The sequence below is a fragment of the Micromesistius poutassou genome, assembly GCF_964030765.1.
Source record: "Micromesistius poutassou genome assembly, contig: SCAFFOLD_2330, whole genome shotgun sequence".
NCBI classification, from domain to species: Eukaryota; Metazoa; Chordata; class Actinopteri; order Gadiformes; family Gadidae; genus Micromesistius; species Micromesistius poutassou.
In genome coordinates this window covers 1,444-25,319 of record NW_028178305.1, presented here as the reverse complement: position 1 = coordinate 25,319, position 23,876 = coordinate 1,444, and the positions used below count along the sequence as shown (strand labels likewise).

The 23,876-nt window shown below is 43.9% G+C and overlaps 2 protein-coding genes across 2 annotated transcripts; both read left to right on the top strand.

Annotated features, from left to right (window-relative positions):
• Window positions 1–1,092: 1,092 nt before the first annotated feature.
• Window positions 1,093–12,068, top strand: LOC311372727 (zinc finger C4H2 domain-containing protein). The gene is made up of 5 exons (XM_084489684.1): window positions 1,093–1,246; window positions 1,964–2,135; window positions 4,694–4,866; window positions 10,760–10,922; window positions 11,371–12,068. The coding sequence occupies exons 1-5, from the start codon at window positions 1,194–1,196 to the stop codon at window positions 11,482–11,484; spliced, it is 675 nt and encodes a 224-aa protein (XP_084345810.1). The 5' UTR covers window positions 1,093–1,193; the 3' UTR covers window positions 11,485–12,068.
• Window positions 12,069–14,353: 2,285 nt separating this feature from the next.
• On the top strand, window positions 14,354–17,296 carry LOC311372715 (ankyrin repeat and SOCS box protein 12-like). The gene is made up of 4 exons (XM_084489673.1): window positions 14,354–14,529; window positions 15,158–15,534; window positions 15,988–16,516; window positions 16,648–17,296. Exons 2-4 carry the CDS (start codon window positions 15,268–15,270, stop codon window positions 16,788–16,790), a joined length of 939 nt encoding a protein of 312 aa, XP_084345799.1. The 5' UTR covers window positions 14,354–14,529; window positions 15,158–15,267; the 3' UTR covers window positions 16,791–17,296.
• The last annotated feature ends 6,580 nt before the right edge of the window (window positions 17,297–23,876 follow it).

Genomic DNA, 23,876 nt, shown 5'->3' with positions numbered 1-23,876 from the left:
GTGTCAATCAATGAATAATAATAATTAGAGTAATAATATTATAATAATACCAATAGGCTACAATGGTAAAATAAATAAATGTGTGTACTACTAATAATGATACTAATACAGATGTTTGCGACGAGATGTTTGATGAAATTTGAGAAGCACTGTTTTTCCCAAATACTCTGCAACAAAGTCAATAGCTGTAGGGAACACTGTTTCACTTCAATGCCAACACAAAACAGATGCCAAGAGAAACCCTGTAAGCTTACACGACAACCACATGCTGTTTGTTCCAGCAATTTCCTCATAATACTAGAAAGAAAAGTGTAAAAAATATATATATTCATAGCCTTCGTTAGCGTGCAAGTTCGGCCGCCTCAGAGGCCTAAGAATTACTTCAGCCATGGCTCAGAATACCAGGTAAATGTCAAATACGGTAAAGATAAAGATTCTATTAGGAAACAGTATAAAAAACATACTTACAAACGACATTGTATAGCTTTTATCTTCTATAACTGAACTAAACAGGTTCCCAAAGTGGCCTTTACGCTGCAGAGTCATATGAAAGTGCTTGTGATGCCTGCAAGGATTATAGAACGGGTTCAAATGGACCATTGTATTGCCCCCAAGGCTTTCTCTTGGTTAATCCAGCAATGCCTGTGGACCTGGGGCCTGATCCTACACAAGTTTATCGTTAGCCATCCAAGAAGCCATGTGATCTCGTCGGACCACATAAACTATTGCTGAGTTCTGGAATCGGCTCTTGCCATTATATTTTCACCAACAACACGTCTAACCATAACCGGAATAAAAAGGTGTATTAAAAAAGAAATAGGCCTATTATAGGCCACATTACAATAATTGTATCATATATCATATACTCATATAATGGATGGTAGATTTATAAGGGCACACAAAGAAAATGTCTTCACAAAGCAACTCCATGTATGATTTAGTCATTAGGGTAATAACAGCCAGACCATCAATGGAAAAGTTATAGTTTCTGGCAAATAACAGAAGGAGGTGGAATCAAAGAGCCTGCGCGCTCCAACGTCCGCACGGAGGTCACTACGTGCACCACACGTAGCCCCGTTCCCCCTCGGGCGTGCGCGCCTCTATGCGCGCACACGCCAGCTATTGTGTTTTTATTAGGGCCATACCACGGCGAGTCTGAGTTTGACAATTTGAACAATTTAAGGTCTCAAATCATGGCGGAAGAGCAAGAAATCATGTGCAAATTAGAAAATATATTAGAGATAAGGTAAGGACGCTGCTATCGAATGCAATAGAATACGTGGAGGATTGCGGTGGGGTTGGATGTTTTAGGAGAAGAGCCAGGACCAGCTGCACGTCGCTAACCCGCCGGAGCAGCCTCTTGGCTCGGCTTTTGTTACTGGGGCTACTAGCTAACGTTAGCTGGGTTATAACCTCTCCGTTACCGCTAGAGCTCTGACTTCTTTAAAAAAAAATGGTTTGCCTGGGGCGACACCGGCAAACGACTGTTTGTATCGTTTAAGGAAGTGCAAAAGAATACATCTGAAACTGTAGCTGGATTCTTCTGGTCATGCTTGCCCCAGCGTTTCCAGATGTTTACCAACCAGTGCCAGATGCACTGCTCTGCTAATGTTGCTACGGGGTTAGCTTCGACCGCTCCGGCGACTGAGCCGTGTAGCAGCGCTTCGTGATCTAGTTATGAGCTAAACCTTTGTGCGAAGGTCTGCTCCCTGGACGTTCGCCGTGCAGCAATTGCACGACACAGTTGAAAAACAATAGTTTAACATGTTTAGAAAATGAATATCTCACGCGAAGGTGTCATTTCACCACGCAAGATACGGCGCAGTATATTAATACATCGTGTACAACTGCTGTATTACGTGTCCCAAAAAAACTAAAAACCCTAGTGTTTTCATTCCCTCCCCTATCAGTCGTATATTGCTTCAACGCTTTGTCTTGACTGCTGTCATCCTCTGCCCTCCAGGAACAAAACCATCCAAATGCAGAAGATCAAATCTCGCCTCAAGACAGAATTTGACTCTCTGGAGTCCGAGGAGAAGCACCTGAAGGAGTACAAGCAGGAGATGGACCTGCTGCTCCAGGAGAAGATGGCCCACGTTGAGGAATTGCGGCTCATCCACGCTGATATCAATGTGGTCGGTAACATACACGCAGATGACGTTTTAAGGAGTTAAAGATATTGACAATGCAGGATTTTCGAAATGTTTATCTCTTTCCGTCCTTTTTTTCTCCCCCAAAATATTACATTGTGTTACATTTTGAGTTTACTGCTTAAAAAAACAGTATGACCAAAAGGGCAATTTTGATATTGATATATTTTGAATGGAACAACCTGCACTTATTCTTTTAAACATTACTGAAATCTGCATGAGCAGACGTTTCGTCTTTGCCAAAAAAAAAGGCCAATATTTAAACAGAACATTTGGCCATGCTTTGGAATATATTGAGGTGTTGCATAAATGCCATAAGCGGATATAGGCGTCACTATATGAGGCTGGGGTCACTGGGGTTAAAAACTTAGTTTTAGTTAACTTTAGTTTTTACCTAAATGTGGACAATGGCAATTGTCACGTCAAGTCAAATGTCATTCATTGTTTCTGGGTTGATGAAGAGTCAAGAATCACCCCCTCCTGAACAACCTTGTTTGTTCCATCAACTCCTGGATGTTACGGTCACTCAACTCTCGTTTATAATAATGAAAGCAATGCATTTGTATATTACAATGATTTTTATAATTAGTGATGCACCGATTGATGATCGGTCTGTATATACACCATAATCACATGAAAAACGATGGTTCACAAGACATACCTTCATTAGGTTCAGTCACTGAGACCATAGTCATAAATCATTAACCATAGGAATAGCTTTTTGTTGAGCCTGCATCTATCTGGGCTTCCCTCTTCTGTAAAATACGTTCAACCATTTATTCTAGATACACACAGAATACAATAATGACCCATGGAACTGTCTGACTCATTATTTGTTATCCAAAGCTTAGTTACCAACATTAGGGGTGGGAATTGGCAAAAATTTAATGATTTTATAGTATTGCGATATTTGGGCCACGATTCAATATTATTACGATTTTGCTATACAGCAAGTATTGCGATTAGATTCTGCAATATATTGCGATTCATGTTTCCCATATTATTCAAAGGCATAATAAATGCATAATACATGCATACAAAAATGAGGAAAATAAGATCAACTCACTTAAAATGTCACATTTAATTCTGTGAACAACATTATCTTCTACACATTAACTGAAATGCAGAAACTTAGGAGGGTAGTGAAACAACTTTGTCCTTGAACATTTAGGACACAGGGCCATAGTAAGAGACCTCTCACATGAATGCTGAACTCCCAGCACATAACTTAAAATTATTTAATTACAAGAGAGTAACATAAAGCAGACATAATAGAGTAACAGTAAAATTGTTCAGAAAAAGGAGTTGGTCAACATGCTTCATGCTATCAAGAGTAAACGAAATAAAATATTAATATTGCAATACTTTGCGCTACTGTATTGCTATAATTGTGTGCTCTAAAATATCGCGATACTGAACAGAATCTTTTGTTTCCCCCACCACTAACCAACATACACATGGTTACGCTACTTCCCAGTAGCGAAGTAGAACTATAGAACTATTACATTTGATTATATGTGGGACTTTAGTCTGTGTTGTTTGTGTATTATCCATACTAGAGTCTATGGTATTATCTGTCCAAGCTCCTTTCCTTAGTGCGTGAGTGAGTGCGTAGCCTGACTCATTCCATTAAACACTTAAAGTAATGTTTAATTTATTCCACCTTCTTTGACATCTACATTTCTACACACGTTCAAAAAAAAAACCGTGTGGCTCCACCACGGTTAATTAGGCCAAACTAAACTCTGTAGTCCGATGTGTTTGTGTTTGTACGCAGTCATGTCAACAAACAAAGTTGCCTTCCGCTCAACAATGAACAATAACTCTCGCACCATGCAGCTCTGATATTGTGCCAACTAAGAAACTTGATATAATCGGCACACCGTGATTTTCATAAGAACGTCACAGTAATAAATATTTCACTAAGATAAAAAAAAAAATCGGGGGTCGGTATCGAATCGACAGATCATACATTACAAAGATCCTAAAAAAACTGATTGTGTATCCGTATCTATAATGATATTTATATAAATAGCAATAATAAAATAAAGAAGTGAGAGGGGCACTAGGGCTGTAAATCGGAGACTTCATGACGATTCGATATGATATTGATTTCTTAAGCCAACGATTCGATTATTTTCAATACGTCAGAATTCCCCACGATACGATTAGATTTGATACTCAATATTTTTTACATTATATCTATTAATATAATATCTATCTAATAAATCAACAAAAACAAAAATAATCATTTGCCTTTCATTAAGAATACAGAAACAGTATTCTATACGCACTTATGTGCTAAAAAAAAAAAAAAAAAATCGATACTCTCGCGGATGAATCGATGCATCAAATCGTCGGCTGTATGATCGATTCATCGATGCAAATCGATTAATATTCACACCCCTAAGGGGCACTCTAGCCAATGAGGGAAAGGGGTCATGGCCTGGGGGCCACCCCCGGTGCACTTGAGCGCCTTGACTCAATGAGGCAATATCCACTGGGCCCATGTCGGCATATGCTCACCATTCCTGTCGGTTCAGATGGAGAGCACCATCAAGCAGTCTGAGAACGACCTGAACAAGCTGCTGGAGACAACCCGGAGGCTGCACGATGAATACAAGCCCCTGAAGGAGCACGTGGACGCACTCAGAATGACCCTGGGCCTGCACAGACTGCCCAACCTCAACGAGGAAGAGGAGAAGCTCTCCCTTGAGTGAGTACACACACGTACATGAATACACGCACATGTACACACACATACATTAATACACGCACATGTACACACACATACATTAATACATGCACATGTACACACACATACATTAATACACGCACATGTACACACGTGTACATTAATACACGCACATGTACACACACAAACATTAATACACGCACATGTACACACACGTACATTAATACACGCACATGTACACACATACATTAATACAAGCACATGTACACACACATACATTAATACAAGCACATGTACACACACATACATTAATACATGCACATGTACACACACACATACATTAATACATGCACATGTACACACACATACATTAATACACGCACATGTACACACTAGGGCTGCGGTCAACCAAAGAAAGATCTTGTTTGACTGAAATTCAACCAACTCTAGGATTGGTCGAGAAATATCTAGACGTTATCTCTAGATCAACTTAATCGGCCACAGTGCACTCTGCTGTACCTGCTAGCATACATATCATGATATAATAACAATAAGCTGGGAGAAAGTCAGTGGGTTTCAGATACAATCTTGGCCCCGAGTCCAGCTGGGTCACGGCAGAGCTTCAATCATGGGGTCTGACTCCAGACGAGCCGGGAGGCGCCACGTCGGGCAGCGTAGACGATAGACGACACACGTCAGACCGTCGGATGTTTAGGTTTTGTTCTGTGTTTAATATATTGCGTCCCAATGGATCCCATGCGATTCGTGCTAAGGTACGAATTCTGATAAGTTCACATTCAGGCCTGTGAAGTGTTAAACACGAAAGTCGTCACAGACATCATGAAAAAAACTTTTAGACGATATACCTGCATACTTTTCTGCTTCCTTTTTGATAAAATGCTGCAGCACCGATGACTTCGGTGTAGGGATGCAACGATTATAAATTTTGGTGGTAAGATTATAGTCTGAGGAATAACCACGGTTTGACGATTATTATACAGTAATTAATGTCACAGCACTACAGATGTATAATATCTCATGAGCATTCTTTAATTAGAGATTCGCGATTAGCGGTTGTATTTTTCTCTACCACATTTCTATTTGATCTCATTTTAAAACGATTGATCTAATTTTACACGAAGCCTCGAGGCTTCATGTAAAAAAAAGCAGGTGTTAATAATCCCTGCCGTTTTGGATCCCATGGTATCAAGTTACTGCTGGGAGTCGGTGCTACAAGCAAACCTTTCCTTGAACCACAGGACGTGAATATACCATAGCCTGCTTTTGATAACACAAAGGTGTGCATTGTATTGTTGTAGAGTTTTGTTGTGGATACCAACCTTCTACGAAAGAGCGATGGCCTATTTTAGGGCTCTAAAAAACAACCACTCCGTCATAATCCCCCTCATCTGTGAAAAGCCATTCGCGTCACTATTTTATACGAGGATTAAAAAGTTAAACTCCAGTATAATTTAATCCTCTAAATAAAAAGGATATTTTGGTGAAAGGACGCAGTACAAGTCTTCACTAGGCTATATAGGTTGAGTAATATATACATGTATATAATACATCATGCATCCTGAATATAGTACATTAATGTAATCCTGCTAGATGTATGGGGCGGAATATTTTAAAAGTTAAGGTGCTTGATCGGACTCCAATGTCTACCCATACCAAAGGTCATGGATGCCCATGGCCTATATTCTAGTGGTCAGGGTCTTCCAGCAAAGCTTCTAGGTTTGACCCACATCACATGGCTGTTGCCTGCTCTCTGATTCAGCTGAATTAAATCAAAACATTCTACATTCTTTCAAGGTCCGATATTCATTTGCCGTAAACAAACATTGGAAAGTTGTATTCAATATTAGTTAGCGTGCCTGAGCAGGATATCTGTATGAGAAGCAGAAATTACACAATGGTGGAAAATACTTAAATAAGTTATGACACCAAGACCACTATCAAATTAGTTCTGATAGTCCTCTCAAGCGCAGAGCGAAAGCTGAATGGTCTTTTGTCTTTCAAAACAAAGGCATATTAAATAAACCCCGGGCCGGAAAAAAGGAGCTGCGCTCTGCAATGGACATCGGCTCGGCCTGCTGTGTGGTAGTGGGTTCTTGGGTTCGCATTGAAGCAGAATGAAAGCAGATGAGTTTGAGACTCTGTGCTCTGGGCTGGCGCGCCACCCCTTGAGCTTTGGTTTGTGCAGACACAGTCACACCTACCTGCTCATTTATTCCATGTGGTCCTGACTGAAAACCTTCCCACAGAGTCACTCTGGCTTACAGTGCTTAATGATTTCACTACATTCATCAGTTTTGATTAAATATTTTCTTGACTTTTTCCCTTCAGTGTTTTGACTGGAAGAAATCCTGGTTTGATTCAGCATTGGCTGGATTGGTTATTGTTTACACCATTTGAGTGGCTGTAAAAACTTTGGTTCCGTTTCAAATACAAAGCAATTCAAACCCACATCCAAATAATCAACAATCATTCCTCACATAACCATACATCAAACTGATTTACCCGTAGCAGTCAAACTGGTTACGCTAGACTGCAGAAACCTCCCACATACCCCTTGTACAAACGTGACCCGTGCATGCGTGTGTGTGTTCGCACAAAGTACAAAGTTACACAGCGTGACGAAGACACGCGGTTTAGGACATTGGGCAATACAACCTTAGCAAACACAAATAGCATGATTAATAGCAGCATAAAAAGTATGTTGTGCTGTGTCTGTGTTCTCTCGACATGTCTGACAGTCCTTCATATAAAACCCTCTAGATGTTTCCATTAGGGTAATACACCTCCAGTCCTACGATTGAATATAATTACCTAATAATATAGTTCTGGGGACCAACCCCCCCCAGAACTAATATATCTAATATATCTCATCTAATTCTAGTCTAGTTGTAATATATAGTTCTGGGGACCAACCCGCCCTGATGGGGTGGGGTGGGGTGGGGTTCTCTATTATTCAACCTTCACACAGTTCTTATTATAAAGGCATGACACACATCAGCAGGTTAACAGCATGGCACGCCGGGATGTGACACCTCCAATGTATAGCAGCATGGGGTCGAACCCTCTGCGGTGCAGAGGGTTGGACTTGTGAACTGTCATGAGCCAAACACACAAAAAGAACGCTCCCATTATTTACGACCTACTAGCCCACACCGGCGGAGGCTAGACCCGCTCCAGCACGCGGTGACGTGACACCCCGCTATCCTTCACGCCGCTGTCCTATGACCTAGCGTCGCCGTGAGTGAAAAAAGCCCTTTTTTAAAGCTGTTTTGTTGTACATAATTCCACAAAAAAAAAGAGTGTGTGTCATTGCTCAAAAGAATGAGCAATGACAGTAAATAAAGTGACTAAACCGCAAACAAAGTGCCCGAAAGGACATAAGTAACTATGAATTAATGTGACGATCATTGTAAGTGCAAACAGAGGATCATGGGCATCAGGGCCATGTATGTGGTCATAAAACAACTCGTATAACGTCATGGTAGCCTATAGCGACTATGTTTGTTGATCTGCTGCTTTCAAAAAAAACCACAACGGTGCCGCAGCGCGACGCTTTCTATTGGTGCTCGGGACGGCGTTTGACGCATGGGAGCTGCGCACCGTGGAGCTTCAGCCGAAAGATGGAGCGCATCTGGGGGAGAAGGTTCCAGAGGGTCGGGTACAGGGGTAATGGGGGGCGGAGGGCGCGTTCTGATTAAAAGCCTGGGGGTTGAATTTAGATCCAGCTGTATGAGCTTCAGAGCATCTTGACTGAGGCGCGTGAAGGGGCAATTACAATCATCCAGACGCGAGAAATATTTTTTAGCTTAATAAATCTGAATCATGACTGGGCGAGCTTAGTAACACGATGGACAAAAGTAATATTCTGATCTGATGATTAACAAGACTTCCAATCTTTGGTGGCGGCCTAGCAATCAGGGAGGACAGTGGATTCAGGTTATTGGGTTTGCCAGATAAATTCTATGAGGACCTGAGGACACATGATTATTAATGCAGACATTATAATCTCTATTTGCCGAGTAAGGCTGAAGCCAGTTCAACCCTCTACCAGAAACCCAGTAGTAGCTTCAAGGAGTGCTGGAGCAAGCTGAGACACAACGATTTTGTTGTTTCTCCTACTCTCCTTCTGAATTAGGATCAGGAGCAATAGGATGTACGATACCAATTTGGCTTCCTCAAGATAAAAAACACGTTTCATTTAAAGATATACACATACATAACACAAACATAACATATAAAGTATATGTGTGTATGTGTATATAGAATATATATTATATATACACACATTAGTGCTGTCAGTTAAACGTGTTATTAACGGCGTTAACGCAAACCCATTTTAACAGCGTCAACTTTTTAATCGCGACATTAATTTTTCTTTTTTTTCTTTCTTTTTTTTTTAACCCTTTTAGTGATGGACAGTGTTACATTGTGTGAGAGATTATTTGCTCCAAGGGTGAATGACTGCTGCTCCAAGTGAGAATATTAGTGTGAAATTGAACACTACAGTATATGCCAATGTTGTTTGAATAAAAAAACATTTGCACAAAGCAAGCCGATCCGCTTTTCCACGTTGATAAGAGTATTAAAATTAGAAAAAAAAGAATGGGATAAAAATAAATCAAGGGACATTTAGAATAGATGAAAATCTGGGATTAATTGAGAGTTAACTATGACATTAATGCGTTTAATCGCGATTAAATATTTGAATCGTTTGAAAGCACTAATATATACACACACACGCACACACACACACACACACACACACGTCAAGTAGGATGTCAACTAAAAACAGGGCCTTCTGTTTGGAACTCCACTTGACCGATTCGGTGGGGGAGGCAGGGGGGAAGTATCGTAATCTTCAGGGATTGTCCTTCCGCAGCTGGAGAGAAATAGATTTCCAGATGGTCCAGGGTAAACATTGGTTCACTGCAGTGTAAATGTTCCCAAGGGGGGTAGGCTGAGTTTGTCAGTGACACTTCCAAAAGGAATTGTAACTGCATTGCGCACGTAGTCAAAACATTTCAAAACATTTCAAAAAGGTTGGCCTGCACTGGCCGGCACTCCCCCAACGAAAAAATGGACAAGTGGTATTAAAGGTGATTTACACACGTTTGGGGAAAAGCCACTGATGGTTTTTATAGGAATATTTGAACCTTATCTGAAACTGGAAGATGGATATATCCAGTGTAACTGCTAAGCGTACAGTTTCCCTATATTTTCATTATTATACTGGGTCCCAACATTTTAATCGGTATTGACTGCGTAAGAGTTGTGTGGCTATGTCACATTTCAAACACATTTGTTCCAATCAGAAATTATTCCACAACACAAAAAAAAAAATTTTTTGTTCATTTTTAAAAATAAATTTTAAGGAAAAAACAATGCTTTGGTCAGACTTTAACCTTTACAGTGGGACCAGCCCCCTCACAGTTCTACTCTTTCTAGCTATACTTCCAGAGGCTGATGGGTGAGAGGACAATGGGTGAGCCGATCTGGCATAAAGTTCAAGGCTGCATTTCTTTCCCCAGGCTGCTTCTGTCAAAACACACACACACACACACACACACACACACACACACACACACACACACACACACACACACACACACACACACACACACACACACACACACACACACACACACACACACACACACACACACACACACACACAACTTTGATTCAAAATTGTATTTCAAAAAAGGGAATTCTGCAATAGGGACTATTGTGCGTCTGGTTTTTGCTCTCCTTTGTAGTCACGTCTCCCTCCTCCTGTGGTCTCTGTATGCAGCCCAGATGGGATAATATCAGCCTTGATGCGATTCTAAAACCTCTATTAGAATCACGCTCAACTCGGCCCCACTCTCTCTCTCCCTCTCTCTACTTTCAACAGTTACTTTGAAAAGCAGAAAGCCGAGTGGCAGAAGGAGCCACATGAGCCCGCCATCCCAGAATCCCTTGCAGCGGCGGCGGCCGCAGCCCAACAGCTACAGGTCTCCAGGAAGCAAGACGCCCGCCAGACGGCCACCTTCAGACAGCAGCCCCCCCCTATGAAGGTACGCACGCACACAAACCGTCGCCTACCGCCCATCAAGGCCGTCGTTAGAGAGAGCCTGCACCCCCACTTATCCAGCTTCTGGGCGGAAAATCAGTTTCCACTATCGCAAAATTCCTAGAGTTATTATTATCCCTGCTCCAAAGAAGTAAAAGCAATGTATCAACATACTGACGTCTTAAGAACGCTCATAACTCAGAAGGGCTTAGTTATGAGTGCAGAAGAGGAGTCCTCCCCACTAGGAGGGCCCAGAAGGTGGCTGCATGGAGGAAACCACACCAAGCGTGTTTGTTTGGGGAAAGTGTAGATGAGCTGCCTTTTTTTCCACAGTCCACAGTCACACGTCCACTTGCAATTCTTAGGAGGGCTCGATAACGCCAGGCCCAGAATTAAACCATCCACTTATTGACCGCCACACCCCACCACCTCCCATTTCCACCTCCCCACAGGCCTGCCTGTCGTGCCACCAGCAGATCCACCGGAACGCACCCATATGTCCCTTGTGCAAGGCCAAGAGTCGCTCCCGCAACCCAAAGAAGCCCAAGAGGAAACCGGACGAATAGGAGCGCCTCTCGTCTGGGTTTTCCGTTCATGTTCAAAGGCAACAGGTCTGGTACGCCGGTCAGCAATGGATATTTTCTATTTGTTTTTGTTTTTTAGGTGAAGCCTGACAGGCTCTAAAAAGCTTCCATATAAAGTTTTAGCAGTGAATATACCACATAACCTGTACTAACGACCTGTGTGAACTTATGTAATCATAACTGTGTATTAGGTTTACTTGCCATGGACCGAACTGCTGCCAAAATTAAAGAAAGAAGGAAAAAATAACTGTTGTAGTAGTTGTGAAGTAGTGCTCATATTGTTGTTCATTCACTTTAAATATCTTTTTCAACTTTTTAATTTAACTGTTATTGCAAAGCATGTTTCCGTGGATTACTGTCTTGTGTTTCTGTGACCATAGAAGGACCTCAGTAGGTTTATTGGACATGTTGAATTAACTGTAATGTTGTTTAAATGTTTACAGCGTACACGTGACTAAATACTGGAACGTGAGGTAAAAAAAAAGGGACTTATATGCTTTGAATGGTGTTGTGTGTTAAAACTTTAATACAATACAAAAAAAATAAATGGCTGTTTTGTACTCAAATGATATTGTAGATGACGTTTGTTGACATTCCACAGTGTAACAATTATATCTCCAGCAGCTGTAGAGGTTACATTTAAATCCCAGATTTGATATACGTACAACTATTCATTCTCTATGTGCCTCCAATAAAATAAAGTAAAGTGCTTTGTCGGATTCCCTCCTCCTCACCGACCCACCCCTCATCGTATTAGTAGTAGTACTACTGTGCCTGTGATGTCTGCAGCTATCTGAAAAGGACAGCAAGGTCTCGCAAAATGAGTTCCTGTTGCGATTTTTGTCAGGGTCACCCCTCATCTCATCTGTTGTCAGGGCAACCCTGTGTTCCTGATTTGTTGCCATGACAACCACAGGTTGCTGTGACCTGCATATCACTGCCTAGTACTCCCTCCCCAAAACCCGATGAGTGGCATAGACAGGTTTGGGGAAGGCTCTGCGCCAACTCTGACAAATGAGCACATTCTGTTCTGTAACACAATGGCGAAATGCCTTAAGTTCATTCATTAAAAATAATTAATTGCAAAGGATATGATTAGCTGGATTAACTGCCACGCCCCATTAGTGAGTAATGCTGACTGTTGCACAAGTGTAGTCTGTCGTCCTTCGGCGTCAAGTTGTGTCTTCTTTCTCCTGATAAAAGCGTCCAAGGCCAGCGAGGCCCGGGCCTCCTCACATGCAGTACAGAGAGAAGGGCAGTGCAGTTCCACCTCCAAAGCCTGTCAACACACACACACACACACACACACACACACACACACACACACACAAAAAGAAAGATTAGGGCCGCATTATGCAGAGAAAGGTCATTGACTTGCTAAGGTGGCTGAATTTCATTGCCGCAAAATGTAAACGAGCTGTCTCACCCGTCTCATCTCCTGCATCAACCTCTTGTGCCTCAGCAAGGAAACGAGTCGAGGGGGGACCAGCTGGTTGTCGGGGCCTTGAGACACTGTGAGATTGTGGGAGGTTAGGTCACTCTTCCCTGCATATCTCTCTCGTTTTTTCGGCTGTCCACTAGAAAGTGGGCCGCGGTCCCGTGTGTGATCACTGGCCATATCCTCCACTCTTACAACTCGTTTGCCAAATCCTATCGGGTCTCCGTCGGTCCGGTCTTGCGTGTCGGGCTGGGAGACGGGGCTTGTGTCCTCCTCTCTGCGCTTCGTGTGTTTCTCTCTCTTCTCTCTGTCTCGGCGTGGGGAGCATTGTGGAGCGCTGTTGGGAAGCTTGCTCCGGACACTTGAAACCATTCTGGTATAAAAGGTTCGAAGGGCCTCCTCCTCGTCCATCTTTTAATCTGTTTCCGAGGGGCGGGAAGTTCCGGGAACCCCGTCGGGAGCCCCGGTTCACGCAAGATGTGTTGCCATTTCTTCTTTTATTGTTTATTTATAGTAGATAAGTCACTAGCGCCCCCTGGCGGTGACAGCATCAATACAAAACCAACATCAGTTCTTCAAGACATTTATTTGAAAACCCTTTTGTTCATTCTGAGTCCCTCCCTCATATATGCAGTCAGTCATGTTTATACCTCCTAACAATGTAATGAGGGTGTTCTATTATAATGTACAACAAAATATAGCAAACAACATAACAATTGGCCAAGAAAAGTAGCCTGTGAAACTAATATTTTACCAGGATTCTTTGGGCCATCTGCTGAGAGAATGTAGTCTGGCACAATCCACACCTTGGGACGGAAGGACGGAATAAGCTTAAGTGGGCGGGGCAGGGAGAACAGCTGATGGCGAACTCCTCCTGAGCGGGTCTATAAGGGAGCCACAGACAGCTGACACCTCCAGAAACGGCTTCCAAATATTCCTAGTGTGAATGAGGCCTGAGCGATGCCATTTCCCCAAACTCTCCATAAATATATAACTTTCACAAGATGCCATCATCTCATGTTTGCGTCCGCCTCGATGGCTCCTGCAAGCCGGATACTTTCCAAGGCATTGTTTCACCTGACAATAATTGGGTCTGAGCTGTTTGCATATGCATTGTGATGACCTATGTCACCCCTATTTTATTTTCAGTTGTTCAACTTATTCTCGTGTCTCACAGTGAACATTGTGAGTCATGTTGTACTCAGCGCTGCTATCTAACAGGCCACAGAGTGAAACAGTGGCACAAGTTTTTATCACCTTTTCTAATTTTAACCCCCATAGCCCCGACTCTCCAAGAATGGAAATCTAGCCAGGCCCATCTGTGACCTAAAATTAGACCCCAACCCCCCTAACTCCCTGCCCTTTCTGGCTCTCTCACACTCACACACACACACACACACACACATACACAGACACACACACACACACACAGTGTCCTGATATCCCCAGTAGTCTCACACCCTGTGGGAGAATCACCTAGAGGACTCTTGGTTACTTTCACGTTCCAAATTATGGAGTGACAAAATAAATGATTACTCCCCATCTGATTAACACCGCTGGCAGAGACACTGGACACCTAGGAGGCCGAGGTATGTAACGGACACATTGACACACTACAATTGTATCGAGCGATTTGGTCCCACTGGTTCACCCCTTTTTGTTCTCTGGAGCTTGGAGGATCTGGACTCAGCATGTGGAAAATTCTTTGTGAAAGTTTATCCATTAGAAGTGTTACACTTAGTTCAGGGATTGTGGTGTTTTTAAGCAGAGACATTGTTTTGAGTAACATATAGAGCTGTCTACTGATATGATAAAAGAGTCGCAGTTAAAGTTATATGAAGCAAAGGTTGGTCTGCGATTAAACAGTGGAAGAGGTAAAGAATAACTTTCTTCCCAACCAAAACGACAGGAATGTTTGTGATGATGAACCTAGTGTCATTACTTTATATTTGGATTCTATTTCGGGCATTTTTGGGATTTTTTTTTTCCGACAAACAATGACTGCTGCTGTCCTTTTATTTGTCACATGGCATTGATCAGCAGATAGGAGGAAGGCATCTATTTGAGGATGTAACCATCGGGGTTCAAACTCACAACCTTTCGAATGGACATCAAACCCCCTAACCCAACTAGACTAGACTATCCTGTGTGTGTATGTGTGTATGTGCGCGCGTGCTGCTCTATCTCAACAAAATACACATCTGTCTTCCACTGCAGATGGGACAGCGTTAACGTGCCTATAGGCGTCCCACCCTATCGCCCCCCACCACGTCCCCACGTCTCCCCCCCTCGCCCCCCGGGGGGTACCTATCGGCGCTACGGCCGCCATGAGTCTGATGGACATCTCCAAGATCTTCTCCCTGCTGCAGCCCAGGGAGGACGACGACGAGGAGGAGGCCCGGCTGTGCGAGGAGCTGAACCAGGCGGTGAGCGCCGACGACGCGGCCCAGCTGGCCCGCCTCCTGTCCCAGGACAGCTACAGGAGGTGCATCAACTGCCGCAGCGGATGGGGGATTCCCCTGACGCCGCTGAGGGCGGCGGCTTCCCGAGGACACCTGGGCTGCCTGGAAGTGTTGCTGCAGCACGGGGCGGAGGTGAGATGCACCAGGCTGCACCCCCTAGGGAGGCGGAGGCGGCGGCGGTGGTGGTTACTGGGGGTTGTTATTGTTATGCATGTGGTTAGGCGTAACCTGTTTTGAAGAGGCTCACCTTGAGCCCGGCTTGTGTAATTGCCACAACAACAATCAAAAGACAATAGGGCTGTTCCAGGGACGATTAGGACATTATCTATTAGGACGGTTGTGTCACTTGGTAAATACTGACTCCCCATCTGAAGTGGACGTATTCACATTATGTTGTACAGATTTTGACACGATATTGTAAATGATAGCTCTGAAAATAAAGCTAAAACATACGAGTATATATGAACAACGGATGAACACACAGACAGCAAAGGGTTGGTCTGCTTGCTGAGCCAACAACAACATTGTGGAAGGAAATCAGCCACAACACATTGTGGCTCACACAGCATTGTTTGCCCCCTGCAGGTGGACAGCCTGGATGTGAAGGCCCAGACGCCGCTATTCACAGCGGTGAGCGGGAAGCACCTGGACTGCGTGGCGGCCCTGCTCAAGGCGGGCGCCGACCCCAACGGCAGCCCGTACAACAACTGCTCCCCGGTGCTGACCGCCGCCCGCGAGGGCGACGTGGAGGTGCTCCAGGAGCTGCTGAACTACGGCGCCGAGGTGGACGCGAGGTCGAAGGTCCCCGAGTGGGCGACCAACGCCACGGCATGCAGGGGGCCCCTGTACATCTCGGCCGTGTACGGCCACCTGGACTGCTTCAAGCTACTGCTGCTTCACGGGGCCAACCCCGACTACAACTGCACGGACGAGAAGATGCTGGGCCGGATCAAGCAGCCAAAGACGGTGGCGGAGATGTGTCTCCGGTACGGTTGCGGCGTGGAGTACGTACAGCTGCTGGTGGACTTTGGAGCCGACGTGTATTTGCCCACGCTGATCGTGGACAAGACGACGAAGCAGAACGAAGCCCTGGGGTTGCTCCTTAAGGAAAGAGGTAAAAGACGTCGGGTTTCTTTGTTTTGTGAGTAGGCCTACCACAGAAAGTTAGACTTTTCACGGTTGAGTGGACAGGCTAAGCTACTGTATTAACGATCATGGTTTAACATGTTTTTTTTTTTGTTACAGTTCACCCCAAAACGCTGATGTCACAGACCCGGATAGCGATCCGAAGACACCTGCCTTTCGCCAATAAAGAGCCAGTCGTTGGAAGCTTGGACATTCCTCAGATACTCAGGAAATATCTGAACCATGTCGTCTTGAATATATGAAGTGTGTTCCCGTCGTTTTGAACATGGCTGGATTGGACTGTATTTGTTTTTATGTGTCTGTCATGAATGATGTGGATATTTACACATGGATGTCACAAATTTGTTGCAAAGGGACAGACGAAATGAAATTATGTTTACATCTGTATTAGTGGCCTATTATTATTGCCTTCTATATTTATTAACATTTATATTTATTTTTGCTGTGTTCTCTATGAATTGAGTGTTTTTTTCTTAGTGTTCTTGCAATAATACAAATCGACGCTTGGAGGTGCCAGATCTAGATCAAATACCTGTAACACCATGATCTACCACTAGAGATCGGAATAGCACTAGCAATTATGGGCTTCTGGTCAAAAATGACACTCTACCTATAAAATACCCTCCTGGCGGTGATATTGCACTTTCCCACAATTTTTCACTGTTCAAAAAATGTATGCATTTTTTTTTTGACTTCAGATTGACTATCAGATAAATAAAATATCAATATCATTGTTTTTTACATTTTACATTGCCTCTGTTTGTAGCGGGCATCATTGTTTTTGTAAATTGTTGACCACTTGTTTGTGATTTAACTGTTTTGATGTGCCTTTCATAATGTATAATAGGTAGCAGCTGTACGCTGTAAATAGCCATGTAGAGCGGATATGATGTCAAACAACAGGAAACCGGGACAATATGTCCTGTCCACCAGTCTTATCTAAACCCATGCTACATACAAAGCTAATACAGAAGCTTGTATGGGCCTTGGCCTACTTTATGGTTTATGGCTTTTTTTATTGTGATACTTACTTCAGGCTATAATACCAAAACAGCTATGTATATAGAGGTTTTATTTTCAACAAAAGTACAGCTATATCAGATATGGTTTCATTTTTTTCAGCGGAATACAACATATTCCCAGTGCTTTTGATTACATCAAAACATATAATGTACATACAGTAGACATCTCCACTCCCCCATTCACAGTTTCTCGATTGAATAGACAATATTCTTAAGGTTTTAAATTTATACAACAAATAAACTTAAATGCCAGCAAGAAATAAAATACAAATGTTTGCATATGGTGACATTTCCTAAGGATAAAACTTGCAAGTAAATGTGCTGTGGTGGTCAAAAATCGAAACCTTAAACTAGATGGTAATATACAAATGGTTAGAGTTCCAAAAGCGGGCCCTCTGTTACCTTGCGGCCGTTAAAAACCACATTAAATTACCTTTTGAAGATAGTGACCCTGCTGTACCTTGACTATTCCGTAATAACACAGGACTGCCATAACTGCAAGAAATAGCTATCAAATATGTTGCTATGCTCAGGTTTGTGATTGTAATTACTTGCTAATATGTCCCTTGGAAAAAAACACACACACAACAAAACATAGAAATAGGTGAGGAAAAATATATAACACTGATGCATTTATAATTAAAAAGGTCATTAAATAATATAAGCAGGACAGACACGCTTTGATGCATGGCAACAAATATGTCCTAACTTTGCTTCAGATAAATCTACTTAAAGCTGTTTCTGTATTGGGTAACCAAATAAAAACAGTTTAACATTGTAACACAAATTGTAAAATGAGGACACAGAATTTCAAAGAAGGTAGTGAGAAATTGATTGGTAGTGTCAGACCATTGTTCTTAAGAATGTCAGTAAAAGGAGAGAGTACTGGGATATTGGAATGAAGTTCTATGTAATTGTGTCTTCAGGATTTCTGGTCGATATATATTGTTTTGTTAATCCAAAGAGGTTTTTCTTGTTTTATCTCTGCTTGACTTGAAATCTATACTCCGAAAAGAAACCTGAATCGGGCCGTTGTACATCCCTGTTTGGTTCACTGACAAAAAAACGAAACATGATACCCGTTTCAGTCACAGCCGTTAATGGCACTGGACAGTTAGTGTGGTGTTAAGATGACGTGAGAATGTAGAGAGAGTTGTGTTCATAGTTCCACGTAGACAAGGCAGCATCAGTGCTCTTCACTTCAGTGTTATCGTTGATTCCCAATGACGATGACAAACACCAGTTTGACAATAAATAAATAAAGTGTTAAAAGCCACAACAGGGGGAGTTAAATAATCGTTCTTTCAGTGAGCTGGTATCGGTCTACTCAGCGATGGTTTTTTGTATTTAAGTGATGAAGGGGGTTTGTAAATGAAGCTAAAACAATCTGGTTAAAGAGTTCTGGTTAAATTGCATGCAAAATATTTGGATGCCACAAGCATGCATCTATCTGGTGCAGTGTGTTAGCGCACGCTAGAACTGGTACAACATTCGTCTCCAACGCAAAATACTAATATCCAAATATATGATCTGTTCTTTTGTACAGTATTTACAGTGTGTAGCTGCTAAGTGTAAAATAGATGATTGTTCCTTCAATTTACAACTCCCCATAATTTGTATATATATACTTCAAGTTACTTCTAATACACGAACCGAGAAAGGAAAAAAAAACAAAATAAAAACAGTATCCTACTGCAGCGGTTTTTGAGCTTTAAATATTATGTTTTTAAATGTGCAACAAAGGAAGTAAATGTTTGAAAGTAGAATATACTTAATGTTTAGTCAGTTTGTGCAACACTATATTGAACACTTCTATGCTAATGTGTGATAATACCGTGTCATTGTGTTTTCAAGTCCTGCGACCCGGCGCCTACTCCTGTTCAGGGAGGAAGGTCCTGATCGCTATACTCTGGTCGGACGGGGTCTCATGCACTGGGGAATGGGATTCCCAGTCAGAGAGATAGAGATAGAGACAGAAAGAGAAAGAGAAGGTTCCGGGGGATTGAGAGAAGAAAGGAGACATAAAGAGAGAAAAAATGGACAGATATATATATATATATATATCTATATATATATACACATAGAGAGAGACATAGAGAGAGTGTGAGAGTGTGAGGGAGAAACAAAGAAAAAAAGAGCAGTAGAGTAGATTGAAACGGTGAAGAGACGAGGAGGAAGAGAGAAAAATAATGATAGAAAAACAAACCCACAGAGGCAAAATGAGGGGAGGGAGAGAAAGAAAAAAAAGATAGAAAAATAGAACTATTAAGTACGAGAGAGAGCCTAGTCCCACGCCCAGGGTGAATGACACGACTACCTCCGATTGGCCTGTGAAACTTAAGATATCATCATCACTAGTGGAATGCTGGAAGGCACTGGTAGATCGCATCTCTCTTTCCAGCAGCACAACGGGCCGATAAGCCTGCAGGAGTGTGTGTTTGCGGTGTGCAGGTGTGCATGTGTGTACCTGTGTGTGACGGTGCGCCAGCTACCTGCATACACACGTGTGTGTGTGTGTGTGTGTGTGTGTGTGTGTGTGTGTGTGTGCATGTGCATGCATGTGTGTGGTTGTGTGTCTGTAGGGGTTTTGAATGGTGGGGTGAGGGGTTACGGCACTGGACCTGAGGTTATGGTCTAGGAATCATATCTGTGCTAGAGGAAGGACGTGGACGACCACCTCGTACTACTACCACTACTACTGCTGCTCCAGTGTGGCGACACCACCAACCAACTCAGTGTTTACACTCGGCTTTTCTTCACTGAAACCAAAAAAGATCAATTACACAGCAGACTAGAGACAAGTCTCAGGTCTCTTTTTAATTCTTCCTCCACCAATAGGTTATAAGGCCTTTAAGAAGGCAAAGCAAATGACATATTACGGCACATACACCCCCCCTTATGTACGGTGAACGCTGAGGCTGTAGAATGGTTCATCACGCCGCACAAGTCGCCATACTGTATGTTATGTATGATGGTTTAACTCCAACACAGAGAAATGTACTGTATGCATCTGAGGTCCACAGCAAACATGATCACATAACCATATATCAACAGACATGTCTCGTAACATTCCAATCGTAGAACAACAAAAAAAAAAAAACACCTTCATGAAACACAGATCAGCAGGTGGAGTGTGTCTGAAAGGCTGCCGGCGGGGCCCTGCTCCCAGGGGTCGCGACCTCTGTGTCCACATGGGACAGCTGTTGGTCGTCGTCGTTGGTTAAACAAACAGTTCGGGACCGGACCCCCGCCCCCCCCCCCCCCCCGGCATGGAGGACACACTGTAGTGCGGAGAAAGACGCTGAAAGAATTTAAATGTGCACCAGGAAGTGTGCATTGCTGCAGATTAGAGACAATATCCGGCATCCATCCCAGCCACCCGGCGCTCACCTTCCACCCCGCCCACAATGCATCCTGGCTTTCATTTTGTTACGTTCATGTTCACCTCGCCGTTGACTCGACCCGTTTCGAGTGGATCCTATTCCTCAATGAATGGGGCTTCACTCTTTAACTCACTCTTGCACTCTTTCTGTCCTACCCTATCATTTTCTTTTGTGCTGAAAAAGTAGGCTTGATTCCAGCTTGAGGAACAGCAATTATACCCGGGTACACAGCTCCGTGCCACACTCTGCTAGGTACTACTCAGCACCAAACGGGGGCTGGCTCTGGGTGGATTTGGCTGTGCTTTTCATAGCAGGAGACAAAACAGGTCGTGAATCACTCGACACAGAGAGTTCCCTTCCGCAGCCAAAACACGTGCAAGAAACACCCTATGAGAGCCTCGCACCGCCACCCCTCATGAAAGCCTTCGTAGCCTCTGGGTGCAGAGCTCCTCCTGCACCACACGAACCAGACGCCGGCCCAGACAGTACGGGTTGGGATCCGTGTGAGAGGGAAGGTGCGCTCCAGCATTTGGCAGCTAAGACTCTCATTCTACTGGGCTGTACCCCCGACCACACCACCCCATAAACCACAGCCCCCCCCCCCCCACCTCCCCGCGGCCAGGAAACAGGATATTAATGTCCTGTTGAAAATGGCTGAGCAAAAAGCGTGTAGATGGTGTGAGGGTTGTTGAGGAGGCCATCGATTGGTCTCCCTGGCCCGATGCAACGCGGCCCCGTGGCAGACTGAGAGGCTCCCAGCTCGCCAGTTCCTCGTGGGAAAACCAACCGCTGGGAGGGCGAGGGAGAGAGCGAGAGAGATGGAGAGGGAGGGGGTGAGAGAGAGAGAGAGGGATGGAGAGGGAGAGGGAGAGAGAGAGAGGGATGGAGAGGGAGAAGGTGAGGGTGAAGGTGAGAGAGAGATAGAGAGGGTGAGAGAGAGAGAGAGAGGGTGAGGGTGAGAGAGAGAAAGAGAGAGAGAGGGAGAGGGTGAGAGAGTGAGAGAGAGATGGAGGGGGAGAGAGAGAGAGCGAGAGAGAGCGAAAGCGAGATGGAGAGGGAGAGAGAGAGAGTGAGAGCGAGAGGGAGAGAGAGATGGAGAGGGAGAGAGCCGGTTGACAGCTTGGATAGATCAGAGAAAGATGGAGAGAATGAAAGAGAAGAAAAAGGAAAAGGATGGAGGGAGGGGTATAGAAAGGTCTCAATGGTCGGGGTACTGATCAGAGGAGAGAGCTAGAGGAACGCAGAGAGTGTGAGCGAGAACAAGAGAGAAACTAAGATGGTCTATCACAGAGCAAGAGAGAGAACATGGAGGATGCAGCCTAGAACGATGACAGACCTCTGTAGAGCAGCGTAGTCGCTCTGTGATCACTGGATCTGAGTCGACGTTAATGCCGACAGCAAGGTTGTGGGGGGGGGGAAAGATGCTACAGCCTGTAGATGACACATATCGTTATTCCACCTCCACCACAGTGAACGTACACAAGGTTCTCACCAGACACACACTCACAGAGCAGCACAGCAACAACAACTCACTTTTGTTTTTCGAATACGAATCACACGGCCAAATGACGCAGCCTCCACCTTTTGAACGGAGGGTTGAACACAGGTTTGGGGTTAGGATGGTGGCTCCCCCGAGGAACGGGTTTGGACAGAAAACACTTGATTAAGAAACCCCCCCCCCCCCCCATGAAAAACATCTCGTGGACAACTTGTGGACAATCAGAGAGCGTGGTCGTCGTAGTGACGGTGCGGGTTCGAGGGGGGGGGGGGGGGGGGCGGAGTTTGTGGAGGTGTGTCGCGGTGGGAGAAGCTTGACCAATAAAAAAACAGAACAGAACAACAAAACCAAGAATGGTGCCGATAACATACATGAAATGCAAAGTCTATTTTCTTTTCTTCAGTCCTCCTTGGTGCTACCAACTCCTCTGGTCACGAAAATATTAACACAGGTCCTTCTTCTTCAAAAGTCTCTCTCTCGTCGAACATGTGTGTGTGTGTGTGTGTTTTTTTTCCTGTTTTTTTTTTTGAATATATTCTTCATCGTTTCGGATGTTAATCACCCGACGTTTTTTTTTGTTTTAGTGCTTCTAAGAAAAATAGCTGGTCCTTTCCGGAAGAGTCTCTCTCAAGTGTCTTATTTCTTAAATGGAGCTAATCTACTAAAATTCTGCCAGAAGGGAGCCTGGCCGCGTTTGGATTGACTTAATTCAAAAACCTCCGATTGCGTCATGTCCTCCGTGACCTCAAAGTGTCCCGCCGACAGGGGGTCCGGGGGGGGCGGGTACGAGGGCGGCGTGCACCTGTTCACACCTGGGAAACGCAGGTGCAATAGAGCGGGGGGGTGGGGGGGGGGGGGAGGGAGGGAGGAGGGGGGGAGGGGGGGGCGGGGCAACAAAGCGTAAAAAAATAAAAAGAGGGGCAGGAGGAAGATAACAGAAGAAGAAGAGGAAGAACGGTTATCAGCGGTGCGTCCGAACGAGCGACACAACGACACGACATCGATTCATGCGTCTACCGATAAAGCAAAGAAAACACCCCGCCGACGACACACACACACACACACACACACACACACACACACACACACACACACGCACGCGCGCGCACACAAGACTGAACTACTGAAAGCACAAACGGGCACATACCGATATAAACTATTATGAGTACTATGTACTATGAGTACTATTAATATACGTTCTGTGTCTTTTAATCACAGATATATATGTATATATATATATATATATATATATATATAACGATATATATGGTGCGGTATCCTTATGGGCACTAGAATGATAGCGGAGATGGAATTAAGTGAAGACCAGCCTAAGTTATGACACAAGGGAGACCAAAGACACTATTCAAACCAACCTGGTGGTGAGACGCAAACAAGAGAACCCATTGATGACGTGAAGGGACACAC